General features: G+C 43.4%; 2 protein-coding genes across 2 annotated transcripts; both read right to left on the bottom strand.

Moving 5' to 3' along the window:
- Positions 1-356: 356 nt before the first annotated feature.
- PSMC3 (proteasome 26S subunit, ATPase 3) lies at positions 357-7,745 on the bottom strand. Its single transcript, XM_053386090.1, has 12 exons — positions 7,580-7,745; positions 7,318-7,398; positions 6,380-6,505; positions 5,388-5,492; positions 4,861-4,923; positions 3,904-4,041; positions 3,554-3,697; positions 3,108-3,256; positions 1,809-1,905; positions 1,512-1,657; positions 885-966; positions 357-713 (listed from the first exon to the last, which is right to left on the bottom strand). Exons 1-12 carry the CDS (start codon positions 7,604-7,606, stop codon positions 603-605), a joined length of 1,269 nt encoding a protein of 422 aa, XP_053242065.1. The 5' UTR covers positions 7,607-7,745; the 3' UTR covers positions 357-602.
- Positions 7,746-10,397: 2,652 nt separating this feature from the next.
- RAPSN (receptor associated protein of the synapse) lies at positions 10,398-23,353 on the bottom strand. Its single transcript, XM_053386079.1, has 8 exons — positions 22,493-23,353; positions 17,576-17,914; positions 15,896-16,054; positions 15,321-15,419; positions 14,932-15,054; positions 13,840-13,893; positions 12,684-12,883; positions 10,398-11,430 (listed from the first exon to the last, which is right to left on the bottom strand). Exons 1-8 carry the CDS (start codon positions 22,706-22,708, stop codon positions 11,358-11,360), a joined length of 1,263 nt encoding a protein of 420 aa, XP_053242054.1. The 5' UTR covers positions 22,709-23,353; the 3' UTR covers positions 10,398-11,357.
- Between the last annotated feature and the right edge of the window lie 92 nt (positions 23,354-23,445).

Genomic DNA, 23,445 nt, shown 5'->3' with positions numbered 1-23,445 from the left:
CAACCACAGCTGCTGGAGAAACCCTGTCATGCAGCTGAAGATACAGGGAGACAGGAATGTCACTTATTTGGCAGCCGGCCTCGTAATCCCAGCTGTTGATCTTGTTCCCGACCTCAAAGCCTAATGTGTGTATGGGACAAGTTTTGCCTCAAATAAAAATTACTTCCAGAGAATAAGCAGGTTGATTGGTGCAACCTTACACCCTCTAGGGGACTTTAGTATACCTGTGCCTTTAGTTTAAATGCTCTGTAGGGGGTGTAAGCATACATCAGCAGGAACTGGAATGCTGTGGTGAAGGAGTAATTTTTTAAAAGATTAAGAATTCAATCACACAAACAGCAAATGACAAATTTGGGTTCTTTGTGCAAATTTTGGTGTTTTTAAGGGGTTAAAAGGAAGACATATGCCTCATACATGCACAAGGGTACCATTCCACGAAGGTAATTCTTTTTCTTCAAGGTGTAGCAACATAACAGCTGCCTTAGTCAAAGCAAATGCTTTATTTTAGCCCATCAGGTAATAGAAAGTAAGAAAGTTCCAGATCCAACCCTTGATCCTGGTTTCTCAGCCAAAGCCTGAATAATTAGCTTCAGGTGCAAGCATCAGGCATAATATTGTAGATTGGCTTTCTTCTTGGCCTGGACTTCCAAGATTCCTTCCATGTAATCTTCATGGGTAAGCTCTGTAGCTCCATGCCGTAAGGCAATCATCCCCTGATCCAAAGAGAAAAAGGATGGCTCAGAAAAAAGCCTAATAATGCATCACAGAAAATTGCCACTCTTTTGTGTTGAAGGCACTCTCCCCAGTTCAGCATCAGCTGCTGAAGACAGTTTCTCAAAGGAAGCAACATTGGGGGTGGGATGGGGTGGGGTAGATCTACTTACCGCTTCCACGCACACAGCCTTGCACTGTGCCCCATTGAAGTCATCTGTGCAACGAGCCAGCTCTTCATAATTCACATCAGGGCTGCAGAGAAATAAATTATGTTTTAAAAATTAAAAAGGAAAAAAGAGCTCAACTGGAAAGGACACATCAAAACTTCCTGAGAATGCTTCAACGTCAAAGCTAGGGCTGTGCATATTCAGTAATAAAAATTAATTTCTGCACCACAAAAAGCAAAAAACCTGCCCTCTGTATAAAATTAAGCACGCTTACTGTATTTAAATTTGAATAATTTTTTCTGATTTGACAAGTCATAGGGAAAGGAAAGAAGCAATGAGGGGTACTAAAGCCCCACTTGATCACTGGAAATATTGCTTGGCTATCTCTTAGATTTCTGAGATTACAGCAAGTACCACCCAGCGCTAACATGTGTTTACAGCCATAAAGATCAGAACTGAGCTCTGAGAAAGCCAAGATTCTTAAGCCCAATAGCATAACCTGTGCTCCTACTGAATCCAAAACAAGAACACTCTGTAGTTTACTTATGACCGGGCCTGGAAAATAAAGGAAGAGTACTATTGCCCACAACCCAGCCATTTCCACAAGCTGGCTTCATTCCTTTTTAATACCTGACATTCATCTTGCGTGAATGGATCTGCATAATCCTGGCTCTAGCCTCCTCATTGGGCATTGGAAACTCAATTTTACGATCCAGACGCCCTGAGCGGAGTAGAGCAGGGTCTAGGATATCCACACGGTTAGTCGCAGCAATCACCTGGATAAGAGAGAACCCAGGAACAGTGATTTTAGTGCTCAGATGCAGGTGAACCTATTAACATCTTTCTCATCAAAATGGCTTCGAAAGCCACTCTGTAATCTCTGCTTGCAGCACCCCCACCTTGTACCCTCAAGCAAAGGAAAATTACCTTGACTTGTGTGTTGGGTTGGAATCCATCAAGCTGGTTCAGCAATTCCAACATGGTCCTCTGTACTTCCCGATCACCAGCCTTTTCACTGTCAAATCTGGAAGAAATCATGGTAGAAAGTCAACTTTTGTTACACAGCACATCCCTTGCAGAAACCTTATTTTCATGTTCACCATACAAGTATAAGCCTGATCTAATTGTTACTGCAATGTCATCATAGTGAAGAAAATGACTCCCCTATGGTCTGGTAGCACAACCATCATTTGAACCTTCAGAAGCATGGATTTTGCATGTGTCATGTAAACATACTATTAGTTATTGTGCCAGTGTTAATGGGCCAACATCAATGGGCTAATCAAGATAGGTGATTGGGTCTATGCTGCTGGCATAGGAAACAGTGGTATGTTTTAGGACAATTCCATCTGACTTCAATTAAAATGCCTGCTGTAACAACAATCGTCCAGTAGGTGCTGGAAGTTCAACAGGGTGGGGACCTGTCTGACCTCAAATGGAAAGAAGTTCCACAAAATTGGGCCCAAAATGTGGAACGCATGGCTCCTGGTGGATACAAGTTGTGCATCTGAGCCATGGAAAAGCACTAACAGTGACTACCCCAAAGACTACATTGATGGGACAGAGATACCAGGCAGTTCTTGAGGTCTCCTGGATCCAAGTTGCTAAGGCCCTTGTAGGTTGATACAAGAACTTTGAACTTGACCTAGTAGTGTACAGGCAGCCAATGCAAGCTTTTGAACACCAGACTTCTGTGCTGGTGAAAGTCTGTCCTTATGAACAGTCTAGCCCCCACTGGAGCTTCCAGACCAACCCAAGGGTAGCCCCATACAGAGCATATGGGTAACCTCAAGACTTGATTATAGCAATGTATGAATCACTATGGCCAGACTATTCCTGTCCAAAAACAGCTGTAGTTGATGTACAGGCAACCACCAATTGATGTGTGACTAGTAACGCAGCAACCTAGAAGTGGCTGGAAAAGGGGGCCTGAAGGGGCAAAATGGACTTATGCACGCTCCACCGATGCACACAAGGTTCAGGAACCGAAACCCCATGCAAATCTGCTGTTGCCTGTATATGGAGCTAGCCTATAAGGAGGGTGGTTTTTCAACAGCTACCATGGATCTCAATTAGGACTACAAAAGTTTAGTCATCTTTTCATCTAACATATATTCTTACAGAAATCAGGAACGATCCTATCAATGCTTGCACATTACAGTCTTATTTGGTTTCATAAAGGAACCTGGCATGATTTCCAGATCATATAAAGTCCCAAGATCTTACCTTTTTGTGCCAATGGCATCAAGTTCATCAATAAAGATGATAGAAGGTGCTTTCTCCTTGGCTAATGCAAAGGCATCTCGCACTAATTTGGCTCCATCTCCAATGAACATCTGCACCAGCTGTGGGCCAGCCAGCTTCAAGAATGTAGCCTAGAGAGTGGGTAGCAGAAAAGGAAAGTATATGCAGGCTTGTGGGTTCTGCACAAGTGTGGTATCCCAGGCAAACAAAATTTGTACTAAATACAATATTTTGCATCCTAACAGTATACACTTCCATAAAGTAAAACAACTTAAAAAACTAAAATTGAAATAAAATAATCAAATCAAATGCAGTATGAAATGATTTGGATTTGGGGCATGGACTACACAGCTGTGGAGTCACCATACAGACCCCTACCCAATACTAAGACAGTTCCTGGACTTTCGGAATTCAACATCAAATCTTACCTTTGTCTGTGCAGCACATGCTCTTGCTAAAAGTGTCTTTCCTGTTCCTGGAGGTCCATACATGAGGACCCCTTTAGGAGGCTGGATACCCAGGTTTTCAAATTTTTCTTTATGATTCATTGGCAAGACAATCGCTTCTACCAGCTGCCAAGACAGAAAGAGATGATGAATCCCTACTATGGACCATGCTGCCCATTAATCCACACTCCAGGACAGGTATTATTTATCATTTATAAAGCACCTAAAATGTATCCAATGCTGTAGGCATATTAAAAACAAGACAATCCCTGCTTGCAGGTTTACAGCTTAAAAGACTGCCCCCCCCCCGGCCCACAGCCTCTTGTTCTCACCTCTTGGATCTGTTTATCCAGTCCCCCAATATCACTGTACTGCTCTGTAGGCCTCTCGTCCACCTCCATGGCTTTGACCCGTGAGTCATATTCTGTGGGCAGGGTCTCCAGAATCAGGTAAGAGTCCTTGTTCACTCCCTGCAGTTATAAGTTCAGGAATTAGTCTTCTTTACTCCAAAACCAACATCTTCATACTCAGGTCATGCTCTCTGCCCCTCCCCGCCTTTTAAATTCTCTTGTGTTATTGTTGCAAATCCATCAAGAATCTGTCAATTAAACATTAGAGCTACGATTTCTGGGCATTAGATGAACCAACAAGCACTGTTGTACTGGTTTAATTTTGGAATCCATTTTGAAACCAAACAAGAGTCTAGTCTTTATTTTAAAGGAGAAAATAGTTACTAAACTACGAAAAGTGAACAGCCACGGACATTCATGAAAAGGAATATTTGTCATCATAAGTCATGTTATAACCACTAGTCTGAGGCATAAGAAAAATAATCCTTGTATGCACCAAGATTCTGCATCAGAGGAGTAAACAAGAACCCCGTAATAAGACACCAAGCAGTTCTTTTGTGAAGTGAATCTCAGTGTTCATAAGTATCCAATATTTCTTTAAATAGAATTCTCTTTTTTGGGGGAGGGGGGTGTCTTGACAGGCTACAAAAAACTCTTGGAGGGCCACTTTTGGGTTAGCCACTCCTGCTGTACAGCATTCACACATACCTCAGCTGCATTAAAAGGGAAGTCTACTATGGACTTAAATCAAACAACTAAGAAATATCGGCTGAATGGATTGCCTGGGGTGGCAAGCAGTTTACTAAAATGTCATAATAATTCTCAAGACAATTAGGGATACCTCATTTACGGTAAACTATCCTCAACAGTTTATCATGAGAAACAAACCAGGGAAGTATTTATGGCTGCTTATGGTTGCACAGAGCAGATACTACTCACCACCAGATCTCCAGGCTTCAGTTTTTCAGCATCAACCAACCCAATCACAGGCAGGAAATAAGTCTGTTGAAGAAAATGCAACAAAGTATTAACATCTGGATTTGACCAAGGTGCCATCAGTTCTCCAAATGCTCAACACAACAAATAAATCTAAAATACACTCTTAAAACCTAAAAAAAGCCCTAGCTGAAATGCCCGCTGAAATAAAACAGGTTTAAAAGATATGCCAGGTAAGCTTCTCTTGGGAGGTTATGCCATGATCTTTAGTGTTTTGTGGAGGGGGGACATAATTCAATAGCTATTTTCAATGGGTTCAATGGATCCGTTTGTTTGGTTGGTTGTAAGCTGCTTTGGGTTGCCCTGAGCAAAATAAAGTGACTAACAAATTTAATAAATAATAAAACAATAATACTTTTTTGCATGTACAAAATCCCAGATTCAATCCCTTGCACCTCCAGTTAAAATGGTTTAAGGTAGCTTCCTATATGTGTGTATAAATGACAGCACTCTCAACAAGCTGTTCTTACCTGACGAGTAGAGGTCTTGATCACAGCACACTTGCCCTTCCTTTGAGAATCAAGGTCAATATTTGCTCCATCCTCCTCTTGGTCATTGGGATCAACATCTAGCAGCTGGAGGTGGAAAGAGATGAACAGGAGTGCAAGCATACCACAATTAATCGCATCATAATCCTGGCTGACAATTACACACAGCAATGGAAAGAAGCACTATGTTATCCAGCAACTATTAAGAGTCTTTGAGGCCTCCAGAATTATCTTGGTCCATCACTCCTTTGCAGGGGAAATCAGTAGGTACAAGTCAGTAGGTAGTTTTGCCTTTTGCACAACAGCTAGGAAATACTGTGTAATACAGACAGACACAGTTTAATTTATTAAGCATTTACTTATATCACCCTTTAGCCAAACAGCTCCCAGGGTGGTTCACTGCAAAATATAAGCTAATAACCAGTGTCCAAAAGTTGTCTCAGTATTTTCCCCTAAGTTTTAAAATGAAAAGTAGTCACCATTAGAAATGCAAAGGGAGATTGCAGATTGCTGCTTTTGCCAAGAAATGTAAGTCCTCTTTGCAGTTGATTCATTTATGACTATCTATTTTTCAACTAGCAAATTAAAGCACAGGGAGAGAGACAACTGTCTTCATATTTACTTGGAAGTTAAGTTCCATTGTCTTCAGTGGGCTTTACCTAATAAATTTATTTAGCACTTTAGCCAAGAAGTTGAATCAAGAAATCAAACTGAGCTAGTGAAAACTGTGAAAGGGACTCTGCAGCAATGACAACATTAGAAATAATGCCTTTTAAAACAAACATACATATTTTAACAGGCCAAGTTGTTATAGTGTTTTCTCCACAGACTCCATCCCTGTTCTCTTTGCAGAACCAGTTTAGCACTACCATCTTAAGCCATCTTCTAAAGCACCAAAGGATCGTCTCATGTGCACAAATAAGAAACATTCATTGTTAGCAGCATCCATTTTACTATTGGCATAAGAAACTCACCTCTATGACATTGGAAACAAGATATGGCAGTGTTTTGTTTACTTTTATCTTCTCACTGTTCTCTTTGATCTTATCTTTCATGGCTTGCAGCTCATGGGTTACTCTCAGCACCTCACTCTTCATGATCTGTAAATTCCAAGTAAGACATTACTTCAAAAAATAAGCATCAACGTAAGTATGTTCATGCAAGTCTAGAGAGGAACAACTAAACAAAACATAAAAGGAAACAAATCTGCCGAGAAAAAAAGAAGCACCAAAAATAATTTGGCCATAGAAGAAGAAAACGGAACGGTCTCCCAACAACTCTCAGCTAATTCTTCTCACAGAGCTACAATTCCCAGGGCTCCCCGGGAAAGACAGATTTACTGTACAATCATACCTCGGGTTGAAGTAGCTTCAAGGTTGCGCTCCACGGTGACCCGGAAGTAACGGAGCGTGTTACTTCTGGGTTTCACCGCTCACGCATGCGCTCAAAATGACGTCACACGGAAGCGGCGAAACGCGACCCGCGCAGACGCGTCTTATGTTTACTTCAGGATGTGAACAGGGCTCCGGAACAGATCCCGTTCGTATCCAGAGGTACCACTGTAATACCATTCTGAATTGTAGCTCTGTGAGGGAAATAGGGATGGCCTATCAATGCTCAGCACTGTTAACTACACTTCCCAGGATTCTTCAGGGGAAGCCATGTCTGTTTAAAGCGCTATGATGCTGCTTTGAATGTATAGTGCAGCCGGGACTTAAGTCACACTTAAGTGACTGGGCATTTTGCCTCGAAAGGCAGGCCAAAGAACAGGTATGCTAGGTGACGAGAACGGCCTTAAGGGGAAGGGCGAGCCGGGTGTGTGTGTCTCGGTTACAGGAACTATACAGAAAAGACTGAAAAGGGACAATGGCAACCTGGAGCCACCGGCTCTGCCAGCTCAGCGCAACCTCACCTTGATTTCGCTGTCCAGCAGGCGGGTCCTCTGCACGATCTCTTCCGTGGACATTTTGAGGACCTCCTCGCCGATCCCATCCTAGGCAGAAACACAGAGTCATGGCCAGAAGCAGCGCGTCTCTCCTCACCCACCCAGGACCCTTCCGCGGAAGCCATAGGGCGGCCCGACCGGGGGAACTTCTGCCGCCGAACAGTACCGAGACCACGGAGTCCCCTTTCGCCCCCCGCGCCCTCATCCGTCCGTCCCCCCATCTCCTCACCTCCGCTTCATCCCAGACCGACGCCATCTTTCTTTAGCCACACTAGCCAAGCTCCGCCTTCGAAGCAGCAGATTCGACGCGCTTGGCGAGAGCAGCGATAATGACTCTCCTTGCAGTCGCGACCGACGTCTCTCAAGGTTCCCCCCCTCTCTTTAAAGCTGAGTTACCACACTTGCCTTTTCCTTAACCTAGCGAGAAAACCCGGGACAGTCGAATCTGCTGAAGCAGGTGGAATAGGCGATTTCCCTACACTGGAGTCATGTGACCAGGCGCTCAAATTCGCTGAGTGATGGTCTTTCCTTAGCTCCTTAGTAGAACTTCGAGCGCTTGCGCTGCCATCTTAGTTTGGGGCAGCGACGGAAGCCTCGGACGACTTAGCTTCATAGAGATAAAAACCTAAGGAGGAGCACCCTTCCCCTAGTCCTCAGTTCGATTTCGGTTTTACACTGCGGGTAAACGAGCACAAATGAGCCTGGTATTATTTTGCGCGTATGTGAACGAGGGAATGGACAGCTCAACTAGGTTTTTCTTAGCTATAGCAACCTGTTGCAAGCTTTTTATTCTTAACAGTATGCTGCCTCGTTCCCTCCTAAACGTGTTGTTGACATAACAAGTTCATTAAACGAGGTTATTATATACCGTTTGCTGGCAGGGCTGGAAAACGGGGGCCAGCAACAGGGAAGGAGAGAGACGGGGGAAGAACGAGTCCGGAGGCCAGCTTAGCTTTAAAGCCTTTTAGGGATATAATATTCAGGCAGTCAATTAACTCTGAACTTTCCCTTTAAAGTGCTCAGTTAATTGACAGCGTCTCAATGTTCCCATACGCTCAGCGTCAGGTGGTTCAGGCGAAAGAACACCCTTAGCGCTCTTCTCTTTTGCAATCGCCCTTATCTACGTAGAATGTCTTTACTGTGTAATAGAGCAGTTGAGACCGGGATCTGAGTCATGTTTCAACAACAAAGACCGCTGCCAGGTCGTTCTCACTCAGTCCCCCATCAGATAGGTGGAGATCGTTACCCACACTTGGTTAAAATTCTCACGCAGTCTGCAATATGGGGATGCTAAAAGTGGACTTCATTAGAGGGTTGTCATATAAGCCACTGTCTCTCGCAGCATGCCACCATCACATCGGCAAGATGGATTATTAATAATGGGTGACATCATGCTAAGAGATTGTTGCAAGCCATTCTCTCAGCCTCAGCTCTCCTCCCTCCACAATCCACGCTAGGAACATTTACTGTAAACCAGCACCCTGATAATTTATTGAAAGATAGGGTATAAATCCTAATAGAGCCTGAGCTTGCTTATTTGCAATATAGCAACATTAATATGTCATTGTACAGTTCCCCTCTTCCTTGTACAGGAAACCCTTTCAGAACAACCTAATTAAAAACACACACATTTTTTCACATAAGGCAAGTTTGAAAACATTGCTGAAATTTGTTTTTGTTTTTACATCTAGTGGGCACAGCTTGGCAAAGCCTGGTACCTTGCTGCTACCTTTGACCTCAATTTAGTATTCAGTATAAATTGAAGGGTTTTTTAAAGCACACCTTGCTCTAGCTTTTACCTATTTAGTTGTGTGGCAAACTGCTTACAAAATGCAAACGTTCTGTCTTAAACCTACCTCTGCTTAACTCCCTCTGCTGACATGTTACGAACAACTTGATGTGTAATATGAGTACATTAATTCAGTGTTGTATATAATAATGCAACAAATACATTCACTTAAATAAGCTCCATATCACAGAGCTTGTGCAATTAATGCATCACATTCTCACCTGTTTCATTTTCAGCCTTATCAATTTGTGATAGCCAAAAGCAGTCAGATCTATTGAAGACAATGGTCTTGAATTGTGGTTTTTCTGCTGTATTATAACAAACAACTAGAAAAATAAACTAAAGACCTGAAATGACTTTCTAGTGTGTCTGTCTTCACTAGTTGCTTGATAAGCCTGTTGCTTATTGCTTATAAGCTTGTTGCTTAATAGTCTTTCATTGCATTTACTAGGGGGAAAGAAGGTTCTCAATGCCATTCCTCACATACTATGCAACTGTAAGCAAATTTTCTCAAAAGTAAATCCCACTGAGTTCAGTGGGACCTCACAACAAAGGTGCTTAGGATTGCAGTCTTTGTGAGATGTGTCTTCTGGAAAGCTATAAAACACAGGTATGGATTTAATCTAGCATGCTACATATAGATCAGGGTCCAAGTCCTCATCATGATGCAACTCCTATGCTGCCTTAGGGATGAGGGGTGTAGCCTTTAAAATGTGCTTTTGGTAAGAACTTTTGCTGTTTATAAACTGTAGGACTGTACAGAAGGGATCCCAAAGTCAACTGTAATCTGTAGAAAATAGAATCTCTTCTCCTCCAGCCATCTCCCAAGTCAACTTGCCGTCAAACCAAAGACAGCTGGCAGTGAAAAAGCAGGATTCTTGTGAAATCTGCTAAGATTCTGCACACACATAGCATAAGAAATCCACAAAAACCCTAACAAACATACTGATTTATTCCTTCATCTGCACTTAGGGTTGCTCACAAGCCTTTTCCATTTCTCCTCAAATAGGTCTTGCATTAAAAATGATGCCATTCCCTTCTCTCTACATTCTGGTCTTCTTCTTCTTCTTCTTCTTCTTCTTCTTCTTCTTCTTCTTCTTCTTCTTCTTTTGATATGAACACAAAATGCAACAGTATATTAATTAAAAATGATGCTAACTACAGCATGCATTACTCGGTTAAAAACTGCTTTTAATGTTTGTGGGCGGCGGTGGTGGGAGAGACAACTGTGTCAAGGTAATTTGAAAATACTGAGTCGTTGGCTGATACAACTTTATTGATTCCAGTATAAATAGTTTTACCAAATGTATAAATATACTGAAGACAACATAATTGCAGACAGGTAACTGCTTCTGCTTGTGTAACATCACAATACTATAGCAAACAAATAAAACAAAAGAAACATCCCCCCAACAAGCACCTTCCCCACCCTGGCCCAAGAGGCTTTCCCTTTGTAGTCCCATGCAGCAATTGGATTTTCTGCAGGAGCAGAACAGAGTGGCTCTCAAGCCAAATAAATCCAATACTCTGGGCAGAATCCCAAGCACACTGTGGCAGACACAAACACATTGCTGAAGGACAGGTGGAGACATCACAGAGCTGAACATTCTAAGGCAAAAGAAGCTTGAATTTGATAAGTCAGGTGAGCTCATCAAAGGATCCTATTTTATATTACGGATATCATATGAATTTCCCAAAGTATATACAGGGAACTGCTGCTAGGCATCCAATACATGCCATGAGGAAGTAACTTATAGTGGTACTTGGGAAATGGCTGGTACCTCTCCATAGCTACATCATCCAAGTAGTGTGTTGTCATGATAATTTTGTTTCCCACAAGGAATGAATAAAAACAAGGTGTGTGGTATGAGTGTCAGAATTGGACCTGGTAGAAACTACCAGAAGCAGCAGAACATGAGAAAGAGAGGACTGGGATCGTAGGAAGACATGCTAACCAACTCCCTTCAAAGAACAGAGGTGACATATTGGTTGTGATAACTGGTTTTGAGGAAAGAGATGTCAGAGAACTCCAGGTAGACATCCACAACTCAGATGTGTGGAACATCAGGAAGCAGAGAACTAGGTCCACATGTTGCATCCAGTCTGCAGGAGACCCTCTTCCTACCCATTGGTTCCCCATCTCCATACCATGAGCCTAAAACGTTCCAGCTATTTGACACTTATCGAATGAGCTCTCTTAAATCATGGATTCAGTGGATCACACAAATCCTGGTTTAACAGATGAGCGCCGGCAATTGGGGCAACCACGTGTCCCATTGGTCTGAAGACACCTGCAGTGAAAAAGAACACCATAAGCTGGAGTGTAGAGGAGGTCCTAACTTAAATAACTAGTCTTTAGGGAGGAATAGGACCTGATAATTACTAATTACCTATACTCATAATTGAATCATTGGAAAGAACCACAAGCACGGGGGTTGGACTCGATGGCCCTTGTGGTCTCTTCCAACTCTATGATTCTATGATTCATCTAGTTCAACCCTCTCTGCAATGCAGGAATCTTTAGCCCAGAATGGGGCTCAAACCCACCACCCTGAGAATAAGAGTCTCACGGTCTACCAACTGAGCTATCTCAGTACAGTATTTAAGATACAGGAATAAGGCACATAACGATACCATTTAAAAAACACTGCCACACAAATCAATATTCAGAGTAGACTCATTGAAATTAAAGGACATAAGCCCACTGATCTCAATGCATCTACTCAGAGTATAACTTAGTCACTCACTGTTTTCCAAATCTGTTACAGGGATGCTTTCTTTCTCATTGAAGAAAACTAAGCAACTCATTTGCTGCAATTTGTGGGTTTTATCCACTCACATTAACCATTAGTCATGGCTATGCTACCAACCTGTTCACATTCTCTTTTTGTTTGTTAATATTTGATCTGCTATTTACTACATGCTAAAGTTAGCCTTGCCAGATTATGGATGCCAAGATTTCTCGTCCATGAGGTCATTTGCTGTTTTCTTTTTGATGCTGGCCTACAGGACCTCTTTGTTTACAATCAGACTTCCAAACCACTCCTGAACTCCCCTAGTTTCATTCCATGCTTCTGCAAAGCATGGAGTTGCTCCATTCACTCGCTCTACCCTCTTGCCTGTTGCATTTCCCACCATGTAAGGCAGCATTTAGTAACTCATAGTGACAGATTACCCCTTCAACTCCTTTTTTAATGCACAGCATATGCTAAATTTGGACAACATTTTGGAATAGATGACCTTCAACTACTTCCTGATTTTATTATTCTATTTGCTCATTTTGGAGTAGACATCAAGCACAATCCATCCTTTCTTCCATTTCCAATTTTCCAAATTTTGCAACTAGTTTGCGGTGCAATATGACCTAGTTCCTACTGGCTCATAAACTTCAATATGCCTCCCTACCAACTTCACTACAAAACAAGAGTTGTGTCATTAACAGCAGACCTTCATTAGTTAATAAAGAATTCATTCATTCACCAACATCCCCCAGTCAATTCAGCTCTATCACTTATGATCTGATGCATCCCTTTCTGTTACTTACTTTATATGGAAGACATGGGAGCAGGGCAAAGCTTGGAGCTGGTGGTTCTTGTCTCCAATGGATTCGCCACACATGCCACAGTAAAGCTCCATTTCTTCCACACATTCGTGAAACTTCACCACATGGTTGCGAAGCTCCCGCTGCTGCCCCTTTGTGCGGTAGATGCCTTCACACAGGCAGTGAACCTTCAGCAGGCCAAGCTGTGCGGAGATGGGGAAAGACGGAAAGGGCATCACAGAGGACTAGACTGGCTTTCTGCGGATCCAACCATTTCAATCCTTAATCAGCAATAAAACTTTCTCTTTTACAACTTTCCTACACCTTTATCACCTCCTGCGTCTCCCCTTGTGCTCCTCCTTGTCCTCTACCATCTGCCAGGTTAGTTTTCTCTCACCTAGAACTCTTGTTTTTGTAAGGTGAAAATCTTACAACATACATATTAATCAAGCTTGATGAAAATGTCCCTCTTTTCAGGTTCAGTGGACAATTTCCCACATTAACCATACTCAGAGGAGACCCAATGAAGTTTATGGACATTTACAATGATTGCCTCTCCTAAACCATCTGTAAAATGAGAGAGGTTGTTTTCTCCTCAGTGTAGTAGCTACCATGCTAACTCCATTTTCCTGAAAGTTATAAAAAGCTGGGAATAGCTCTTTTCTTCCCTTTTTATTAAGATGGCCTGCCTCCACCAAGAGCGCAGCTTACATTATCCATTTACACTAAAGTCTTCTCCTGAAGAATCCTGAGAATTGTATTTTGGTGAGGTGTTGCAGTTTCTGTTAGGAATTCCTATTCCTGCTCCCTCAAAAGTACCCTGGTGAAAGGAATTGACTGTTAACCAATTACAAGTCTATAGTTTTCCATCAGTGCCAGGGCTTTCATCAGTCACCACTGCCTTTTAAAAGTGTCTTCTTATGGTGATATTGTGCATTCATTTTCACTTGGGAGCTGCCTTGGAGGCCTGTTAAGCAGAAAGCTGGATTCAACTTTTTATATCCTTTCTTATTTAGAGTAGACCCATCGAAGTCAATGGTCATTGATTTCAGCGAGTCTCCTCAGAATATGACTTAGATGGACACAACTCAAATATTTTAAATAAATAGAGCAGATTACCTCATAATTGTCACAAGGAATTGGCAATGAGAGGACTTACCTTGTTTCCTAGTCCCTCTGCCACCTCATAAGCCTTCTCGATACTTTCTAGTGCCTGTGGGAAATAAAACAAGATCACTATGCTGCATATTACTGTAGACGAGACAGAAATAAATCCATTTTATGCAGCTTTCATGTTGCATGCCAAAACACACCTCAGGTGAAAAGGCTATGGCTTTAGATTGATTTTTTTTTAAAAAAAGATTACAATCTATTGTGTGCATTTCTCCTATATCTACTCATGTTGGATAGCTCACTGAAAACTTCAACTCAACCGTGCAGTGGCAGTGAGAAAGCCTAGTTCCACCCTAGAGATTATTAGGGAAGGAACAGAAACTAAGATGGTCAATTTGGTAAGGCCTTTTGTGGAAATCTATGGTGCAGCTACATGGTCCTGCTTGCCACATCTGATTATCGCTGTTGGCATCTATCTGTCTCGAGGGACAATGGAGTGCGTCTCTAGGGGCAAACTCAAACCGCTGGAGAATCACAGCGCCCTCGGTGGCTGCAGAAACTGGTAACTTGTAACGGCTGCCTCCCACGTTGGAGAGCTGCAGATTTCCCATCTACCCCTGCCATGAAGGAATCCTTAGTCATACTCTCTGTGAATGGTCCGTGAACATATCTGAGCAGGAAGGCACTGTCTCTGTCTTCATGCTCACTAACCCTGAAAGAAAACCACCGTACTGTATCTATTATGGGAACAGGTAATCTTAATGTTTCACGGTTATCTCCAGAGTCCCCTTATTATGTACTTTTGAATTTCCCGAGCCACAACCAAGGATCTTTGGTTGGAACTGGATGTTACAGTTTTCTGTAAAATGAGCATAGAACTGAAGAAATAAAGTGCCATGGTGATAAGCATCAATCCCCTCCTGCTCCCTGTTTGCTACATTGGTGTCTTAGGCTACTTCTTAGCTCATGTAATAAAATTCAGGCCACAGGAACAGGCTAGCCTTACCAGTACTAAGAATATTTAAGGTGGTAACTGTGAGGGCCAAGTTGTTGGGATTTAGGGGAAGAGGGAAGGGGAAGAGATCGAAGGGGAATCAAGTGTCATCTATTCAGGTTTTCAGTTTAGCTTATCACTGACCTTGTCCAGTTCCTTCTGAATCACCCAGCACTTGGCCACGCCCACCAGCACCTGGATCTGTCCCAGACGGTTTCCAATCTCGGTCATGATGCTCATTGAGGAATCGTAACGGGGGAATGCTGTCTGCGGTATAAGAGAGGTCAATCACTCTCCAAGCCTTATAACTTAATCTCCAGACTGCTGTTGCCTGTTTCATTGGACGGAATGGGTGTTTCATACCTGCAGGAGTATGCAGAGCTTGTCTGAGGCCCAGGACAGGAGTCTTGTTAGAATAAAGTCATAAACTCAAACAAAAAAAGCAGTGGGTCTCTGGCAAGGCACCCCAGCTGGCTTAGTTCTGGGCAAGTGTACCTGGCTGCCCCCACCCCACTCCACATGGGCCTGCATACCTGTATATCTGCACGGCTGCGGTGGATATCAGCAAAGCAAAGCAGGCATTGTGCCTGCAAAGGACGATCTCCATGCTGAAGGGCAATCTTCATTGACTCCTAGCAAGAAAATGTCACAGAATCAGAATTTAAACCTTTTCAACCACACCATAGATCCACTTTGCTCTAAGAATTTTGCATCTACTTGGGGGTGAGGGTGTTCATATATTGTATATTGGTCTTGTGCCCCACTTGCACTGGAGAGCGCTCACCCATGTTATCTGCTGGCAATAAGAGAAAGCAGGTGTATACTTGTATGAGCTACAGGGCATATATTGCAATAGATGCCTTTATCTATGTGGGAATATACTCTGTACTATGTCAGACCTTCTATTTGTCTATCTAGCTCAATACTGTCCACTCTGATTGGCAGAATCTCTCTAGGGTCTATTTGACCTTTTAACTTGAGATGCCAGGGAGTGAACTTGGGATCCTTTGCTCACAAAGCAGGTCTGTTGCCACAGAATTACAGTCCATCCCTTGCTGACCTGCAGAGACCTCTCGTTCTCTTTTTTTAGCACATCGCCGCCTTGTACCTCACAGCATTCCATTGCGTCGGCCAAGCGCCCCAACTTCCGATAGGCCACAGCCATGTAGTACTGACTCATCGCTCGGTACTTTAGACTCCAGCCCTTTCCATAATCATTCACCAGCTCCGCAGCCTTGCATGGAAAGAACAGGGCTTTCTCATAGTCCTTAAAAAGATAAGAGACAAGAGCAGGGACAGAGGTGGGTGGGAGAGAAGCATGAGACCCTTAAGAGCGCTTGTGGAGCAGCAAAGAGCCTGTCAAGGTAATAATGGGAGCACCTATCTCCAGTTCTGCAAGCAGGCGGAAACCTAGTCCCTAATCAGTCAGGCTGTAAGGTGCATGCATTGTATGGTATGTACAGCAGACATGCCTATTTCTGATCAATCTCTTAATTCCAAGATCTCTCATAAATTAGAAGATAAAACTTAGCAGATTTATAAACTCACCTATTTGCAGTAACTTAGGGAAACCCACCTACTCTGCACATTGCTGTTGGTCTTCAAAGGGACTTGCATCTCATTGTATAGATTTTAGCGAACACCAATTTGGGAAAAGGGTGTGAGTCTTTTACAAATCCCCAAATTTAAAGGGAGAATGCATTAAAAACAAGCGTTGCCAAGGTTACACCCAGGGTCAGGGGGGCTATTGCCCCAGAATAGGAATATGCTTGTTTCCCCCAGAATTGGGAGGATTTTCTTCTCAGAAATGTAAAGCATTAAGGGGGAAACCTGGCAAACCCTCTCCAATGGAAAACACTGGTACTAGCAGTGCTTTTTCCCCCTGGGGGTGTTCAAAGGTACGCAGTACCAGCACCTTTTTTCCTAGAAGAAAAGCACTTATTAAAAGTGTGACACTTACTCTAACAACTTTATGGCGAGTACTTTTCTAGAAGAAAAGTACTAGTACTTTGGGATTCATTCACACAAGTGAGGGAGTAGTTTATTGAGTTATTTGATAAAACATTGTCCATGTTGATGGGCACTGCATTCACTTTCTCAGAAAATTCTATATGTGACAACTAATCAGACACAACCACACCGCATGACCAATAGGTGCTATAACTGCAGTTGAAAATGGTGGCGTAAGTAAGTTATTATAAATGTTACGGTCCCCCTTAAGCACATTTACCTTGTGCACAATCAGCTTTATTTGCTTGGCAAATAAATAAATAAAAGGGGGAAGGAAAGGGGGCAGCTGTCCAGGGGGAAAAAACTTTGGCAATCCCACCCGCCACTGCACCCAATGTGTTTTGATTTTGGTTTAGACGTGATTGCTGGAATGTAACCCCTGTGTAATTTGCAGGCTTCCTGCACCAATACTGTAATATATGGAGCAGCCTCAAAGTCAAGCCCTTCTTTAAGGACTGCCAACTTGGCACTGCCACCTCTGCTAACTAGGCAATCAGTGCCCTGCTCCTCCTGTTATTGTTGGCAAGGGTTGTCAGGATCTTTTCAGCCTGCATGATGGCTCCCCACACTCATTGTGGGGCAGCCTAAGAGGGGGCAAAGGTATCTGCCTGTCACCAGGATACTTTCCTGACCTCATCCTGCACATTACATGACCAAACCACAGTCTGGACAGGCCCACAGGCATATGTCCGCATGCCTCAAATTCCTTCTGCTCCTGTCATATTGTCCAACCTCTTAACTGTAGTCCCTCTCCTCCTTCTGCCTGAGCAGTACCCACCTTGAGGTGTGTGTAGAAATTCCCTAAGCTGCAGCAGACCCGGCACTCCAGCATCTTGTCGTCATTGTTGTGGGCATAGCGCAGGGCTTTCTCAAAACACTCCAGAGCCTTCTGGAAAATGCTGAGGCCGAGGTAGGCATTGCCCATGCTGAGGCTGACTTGGCCATTGAGCTGCAAGCTCACTGTGGTGCCTTGCATGTTCAGGCAGGTCTTGCAGTAGGAGATGGTTTTTTGGAATTCACAGAGCTTCTCATTGCTCCGAGCCAGATTCAGGTAGCTTTCTGTAAGGTAGTCCGGATCCTCCAGCTCCCGGGCTGTGTCAATCTGCACAACTGCAAACTTCCAGCAGAGAACAGAACATTTAAGGAACATCATCTCTGTTGCTAGAGAGGATACCGTGATGCATTCAGGTGCATGATGCACTGAGGAGCTTGGAGTTAAGAATACAGAGGTATGATACACTGGGTGAATTAAGGCCAGAGGTGAAGGTTTAAGCAGATACAAGAGACCTTCATGTCAAAGAAGCCTCAAATGTGGGTATAAGGAGGAGCTGCCAATGGTCACAGGAGGAGACAGAAGGTGAGAGAGGGAGGAATTTAAACCTCCTTCATTGGAGGTTTTTAAGCAGAGCTTGGATGGCCATCTGTCATGGATGCTTTAGTTGAGATTCCTGCATTGCAGGGGGAATGTTCCAACTCTATGATTCTATCATTTTATGAATCTCAATGGGCATCGTAATTAATCCCCATTCTTCACAGCTATACTACTGTAAACTCCAATGATTCCGTTCAGTCTATTGCTGGTTAAGGTCAGTTTTCTTCCTACTCAATTATCCTTACCAGAGTTTCTGTGTGAGGGAATTTCAGGAAAGATATCTTTCAGTAAAATTCAAGATTCCTTACCCATATCGTACCCTGTCTTTTTATATTTCAGTTCTGGCATTTTCAGAAAGATGGCAGCAGTATGAGAATGGACTGAATTGCTCCCTAAATAATTTGTTTTGGCTTATTTTCAACTACATTAAATATTAAACAGCTTTAACTAAACTAATTTTCTTAAATAATTAAATAGCTGTGCAGGTCCCGCTCTCAAACACTAAACACTGTGATATCCGATCACTCTCATGCCTCCCTGGCTCAGTCTTCCCATTGCAGTCTGCTGCTTTTTGGCTTGTAAAACTAATTGTTTTCATGGCTACTCTGTCTGTTTTCTGGTTTAACCCTGTTATTTGAATGGAGGTTAGCGGGAATAAAGGGCCAATTGCCTAAGAAAACTGTTCCATGTGGGGAAGCTAAGAGGGCAGAGGGCGCTACCAGCAAATTCAGTGGTATAACTAAAGCTGATTTAGAGATCTGGTGAAACAAAGGTGCTTCCCCAAAAGGTTGGACTTTTTGCAGCAAGAAAAGTGACTAGAAACATGGGATGCAGTAACATCTAACCTCCCCACAAGCAAAGAAGAAAGAATGCTCATTAAATAGCCAACATGGCCTCATCTCCTTTGCAAAGAAATCAGGATGAATGCTCAATAAGCAGGTAATCTGGAAGCACGCTGGGCAAAGAAAGGGCTTTCTTGTATAAGAAACAAGTGAGTCAGAAATGGTAGGAAATGGCTGCCTTGATTTTTTAAATTAAGCTGGTCAAAACCCAAATGCAATATAATTAAGTAAAACAAACTACTTGACTCTTTCTCTCTCTCTGCTGCGTCTCCTTACCACAGGCTGCTTCCCTTCCACGCAGAAAAGTGTGTCCTGGGTAAAGCAGTCCTAACAACCCTTTCCATTAACTTGCTTCCCTTCTGTGTATCATTAAGAAAGGGATTAATTGTAGCCAGGATGCTGATCCCTGGAATTGCACCCTAGACCAGCCCCTCTTCAACTCACATAGCTTTTGTCATCCAGAACTTTTGTCTGTGGTCTCTCCTTTAGTGTTAAACAGGTGCAACTATGTCCTTTCCCAGCTAATTAAAACCAGCTCCCATGCTAGATTTGAGGCAAAGAATTAAGCGCCATCTTGATGAACAGAAGTGCTTGGCAAGGCTTTCCATTTATAAATTGTTTATTCCAGAAGGTTCTCCAAACTTAGGTCCAGGTCTCTTAATTTAGACTCTGAAGTATTCAAGGCAAGGTATCTGTATCATTTCCAGCATCTTGATGAAGCACACGTTAGAGATGAAGTCATCTTAGCTAAATTAAATGTTTCACAGGTTATCGTCCCTGTTTATTATTTTAAGACTTAATATTAGATCTAAGCCAATGCTGTCCATGCATATTTGTGCATGCACTCGCTCTCTCTCTGTGTGTGTACTGAACTCATGCACTCATACAACTAGACTTCACCTTCCTTGCTCTTCTCACCTTCAGAATCTGCTCTAAAGAGTTGGTAGACCCCCTAGAGCAGATTTTAGGGGTATAAGGGGGGTGGGGAGATTGGAGGGAAGGGAAGTCTCCTTGCTCAAGTGCAAGCCTGCTCACACAACATTGGATTCTACTGTGTCATTTCAAGCCTGCTGTCTCATTTCTTCTTCTATGGTTTAAACCTGTATTTCCCAAACTTGCGGCTCCATCATTCCTGACCACTAGTCTTGCTAGCTAGGGATGATGGAAGTTGTAGTAGTCCAACAACTGCTGGAGACCCAAATTTGGGAAACCGTGACTTTAAACCTTTAAAAGCTCCTGTCAATATTTTGGTCAATTTGGAACCTCTCCTGCTCTCCATTTATCTGCAAAGCCTCCATCGCCTTGCTCCTGCCTATCCCTCTGCACTGATCTCCCAACATGTACCTTCTTGTGACCTTCACTCATCCATTCCTACAACCCTCAGCCATCCAAAGGGTGCCTGCTCCTTGCAATGCCTTCCCCCTTTCCCCCTTGCTGTCCTGGAATGCCCTCCCAGAAGAACACTTAAGGACGTAAGAAAAGCCCTCCTTTGCAAACCGGAATGCTCCTGGCCACTGTGTATGGTTTTGAGCATCATTAAGCACCTCCTCATCCAATGCATCTGTTCTTACCTAAGAAGCACCTGGCTGTGAGCTCTTCAAGATGGATTGCATCACTCAGAGGCCTGCACAGAGATTAATGCACTTGCTTTGTGGAAGATGTGACAAGATTAAACACGAAACACCATACTGAGGAAATGACATTAAACAACTGTTGGGGTGGCTAATTGTTGTTCTTCTGCAGCCCCTCTTTTAGGTTTGTGTACATACCTATTTGGACTGTGAGCTCTCTGGGGCAGGGCTGTATCCACCTGCCCATGTTTCAGACTTTAGTGTTAGGTTCTATAGAATCTCTTGTGTGGCTATCACTTGGTCTTGGGGCTCAGTGAACCCTCAAATGAAACGCTTGCAAATGCTACTAGTACATGCTGCACTAGCAAGAAATTAGGTTCCCAAATATTTTACTGAAGGGACCACTAGTGGAGCTGAGTCTCTGTTGAAGGTACACTGGCCAGCACCCAACCCACGATATACAGATAATCCTCCCACAACTGTCTACACTGCACTTTTCCTACAATTGCCTTAAAATAAGGGTGACTTAACCTTTGGCCCTCCAAATGTTGCTGAACTACACTGTAGTCATAAAAGACGTAAGTGCCGGGCAAGTGGCTGTGGCTTGGCTGAAACTGCCCCAGAGGCCAAAGGGGGAGGCCTGGGGGCTGGATGTTCCCTGCCACTGAACTACAGCCTCCACATATCAGCTACACTGGCTGGGGCTGATGAGATTTGGAGGGCTCACAGATTCACCACCCCTGCCTTCAAAAGAACTAGTGTCATGTAGTAGCCAATAAGAACAGAGATTCTGGAAGATCTGAATTCCAGTCTTGTCTCGTTGGATGGCCTTTTGCAAAGCACTTACAACCCAGTGGTTACTAGCCATGATGGTTGTATAGCTTCCCTCTAGGATCAGAGGCAGCACGTCTCCGAATACCAATTGCTTGGGAACAACAACAGGAGCATCTAGTTGGCCATTGTGGAAAAGCGGATGCTGGACTAGATAGCTCTTTGGTCTGATCTATAAGGGCTCATCTTTTGTTTACCTCTCACCCCCTGGTTAGGTCATCACAAGAAGGTATGCAGGGTGCTTTGAACATTTAGGGGAAGTTCTGGCAACCCTGATGAAGCACCATTTGGGAGTCACTGCCTTACTGGCATCTGAGCATAAATGCTGGTAAAATGGTAACAAGAAAGGAGTGTCTGGCTATTGTTGCTGATTTACCGTATTTTTCGCTCTATAAGACGCACCAGACCACAAGACGCACCTAGTTTTTGGAGGAGGAAAACAAGAAAAAAAATATTCTGAATCCCAGAAGCCAGAACAGCAAGAGGGATCGCTGTGCAGCGAAAGCAGCAATCCCTCTTGCTGTTCTGGCTTCTGAGATAGCTGCGCAGCCTGCATTCGCTCCGTAAGACGCGCACACATTTCCCCTTACTTTTTAGGAGGAAAAAAGTGAGTCTCATAGAGCAAAAAATACGGTATTTAATTTGTATAACCCCCTTCTTCTGAAGATTGCATAATATGACAGATGAGTCACTGAAATCAAAGGATAGCCTCAGGGCATTGCCTCCTGAACAGTTATGCACACTTTCACACGCAAATAATGCTTTGCAAAACTGAACAATCTGCTACAATAACACAACATGCTTTGGCTAGCGCAATTACGTTCCTGGGAATTAAACATCAAAGATGGACAATCTAAGAATTTCTGGGGATGGAGAACTGGGAGCAGAGATGCAGGATGGCAATTTACAAATCTAAGCAATTTTCAGGACCTTCCAAGAGCAATTCTACCAAATCCAGGCTCACTGTATTTGCAAGTTTGTTTGCTGAACTGCTCCCCAAAGCCTGCTTGCCCATGACAGCTCCCATCCCCGTTTTAGTGAGAGAAAAGAGCAGGCATTCAGCGTGAAATCTGCTTTACCTTTAGCATGTCTTTGTACCTGCCCATCTCTGAGTGAGCGGTGATGAGGCAACCCAGGACTCGAAACCTGCCAGCAGCATCCGTGCTCTTTTCCAAAACCTTCAACCAAACTTGCAGGGCCTTTTCTGTCTGGTTGGACTGGTAAAGTTGGAGTCCTTTTTCTATCTGCTGCTTTGTCTGGTCCTGACCCATCTCCTTTGTGCTCAAGAGCGTCATATACTAACCTGCCAGGACAGCAGACATACAGTGAAACACAATAAAGCTGGTGCTAAAACTGGAAGGCAGATTTTACCATTCGGAAGCTCTGGACCACAGGAACCTCGGACTCAGATGAAGGAATGTCAGCAGGAGATGGCAAATGTGGCCACCAAGGTCTTAGGGCAACCATCCTAATATTCTAGGCTAGCATCTTGGATGCTGCTCTCCTGCTAGAACTTTCTAAAACCCAAATCAATGAACAAAAGAGGCGGAAGACAAAAAAACCCACTGCAAGAAAAGAAGAGAAAAATCTCAAGTGGCTGAAGTGAAATTCAATCGGAATGGCCACTCCTGTGCCCCTCCCCTCCATTGGTGACAGCTGTGCCCGCCAATCCTGGTCACATGACTTCACAGGAATGCCAGTCTTGGTAACTCCCAAGGTCAGAAAGCAAGCCAGAGGCAGCCGCTGTCCTTCCCTCTACGTTGCTTTTATAAATATACCAGAGAAGCCATCCTTTGCTGCTGTGGTCTAGCAAATTAAGACTTTCATCCATTTCCATTCTAGCATTAAATAGACTTTAAGAGCACTAAGGGTTTATGAGTAGCCTAACCGTGAGATGAGATGCGTGGTGCTTGTTAAGCGCAATGGCCAAGAACGCTGCCTTCTTTAAGGCACATCTTGGAAACCTGAGTATTAAATGCAGAAGGATTTAACACCGAGGATCCTTTCGCACATTAAACAGCAGCAAACCTCA

Source organism: Podarcis raffonei, chromosome 1 (genome assembly GCF_027172205.1).
Source record: "Podarcis raffonei isolate rPodRaf1 chromosome 1, rPodRaf1.pri, whole genome shotgun sequence".
Taxonomy (NCBI): Eukaryota; Metazoa; Chordata; class Lepidosauria; order Squamata; family Lacertidae; genus Podarcis; species Podarcis raffonei.
Note: the sequence above shows the minus strand (reverse complement) of the source record. Positions and strands in the feature narration are given on the sequence as shown.

Coding starts and splice junctions, on each gene's coding strand:
- RAPSN (XM_053386079.1), bottom strand. CDS start 22,708: ATGACGCTCTTGAGCACAAAGGAGATGGGTCAGGACCAGACAAAGCAG. Junction 17,915..22,492: donor GGTACAAAGACATGCTAAAG/GTAAAGCAGATT, acceptor CTCTGCTGGAAG/TTTGCAGTTGTGCAGATTGA. Junction 12,884..13,839: donor CAGAGGGACTAGGAAACAAG/GTAAGTCCTCTC, acceptor ATCTCCGCACAG/CTTGGCCTGCTGAAGGTTCA.
- PSMC3 (XM_053386090.1), bottom strand. CDS start 7,606: ATGGCGTCGGTCTGGGATGAAGCGGAG. Junction 5,493..6,379: donor TTGTTTCCAATGTCATAGAG/GTGAGTTTCTTA, acceptor TTCCACCTCCAG/CTGCTAGATGTTGATCCCAA. Junction 714..884: donor AGGCTGTGTGCGTGGAAGCG/GTAAGTAGATCT, acceptor TCTTTGGATCAG/GGGATGATTGCCTTACGGCA.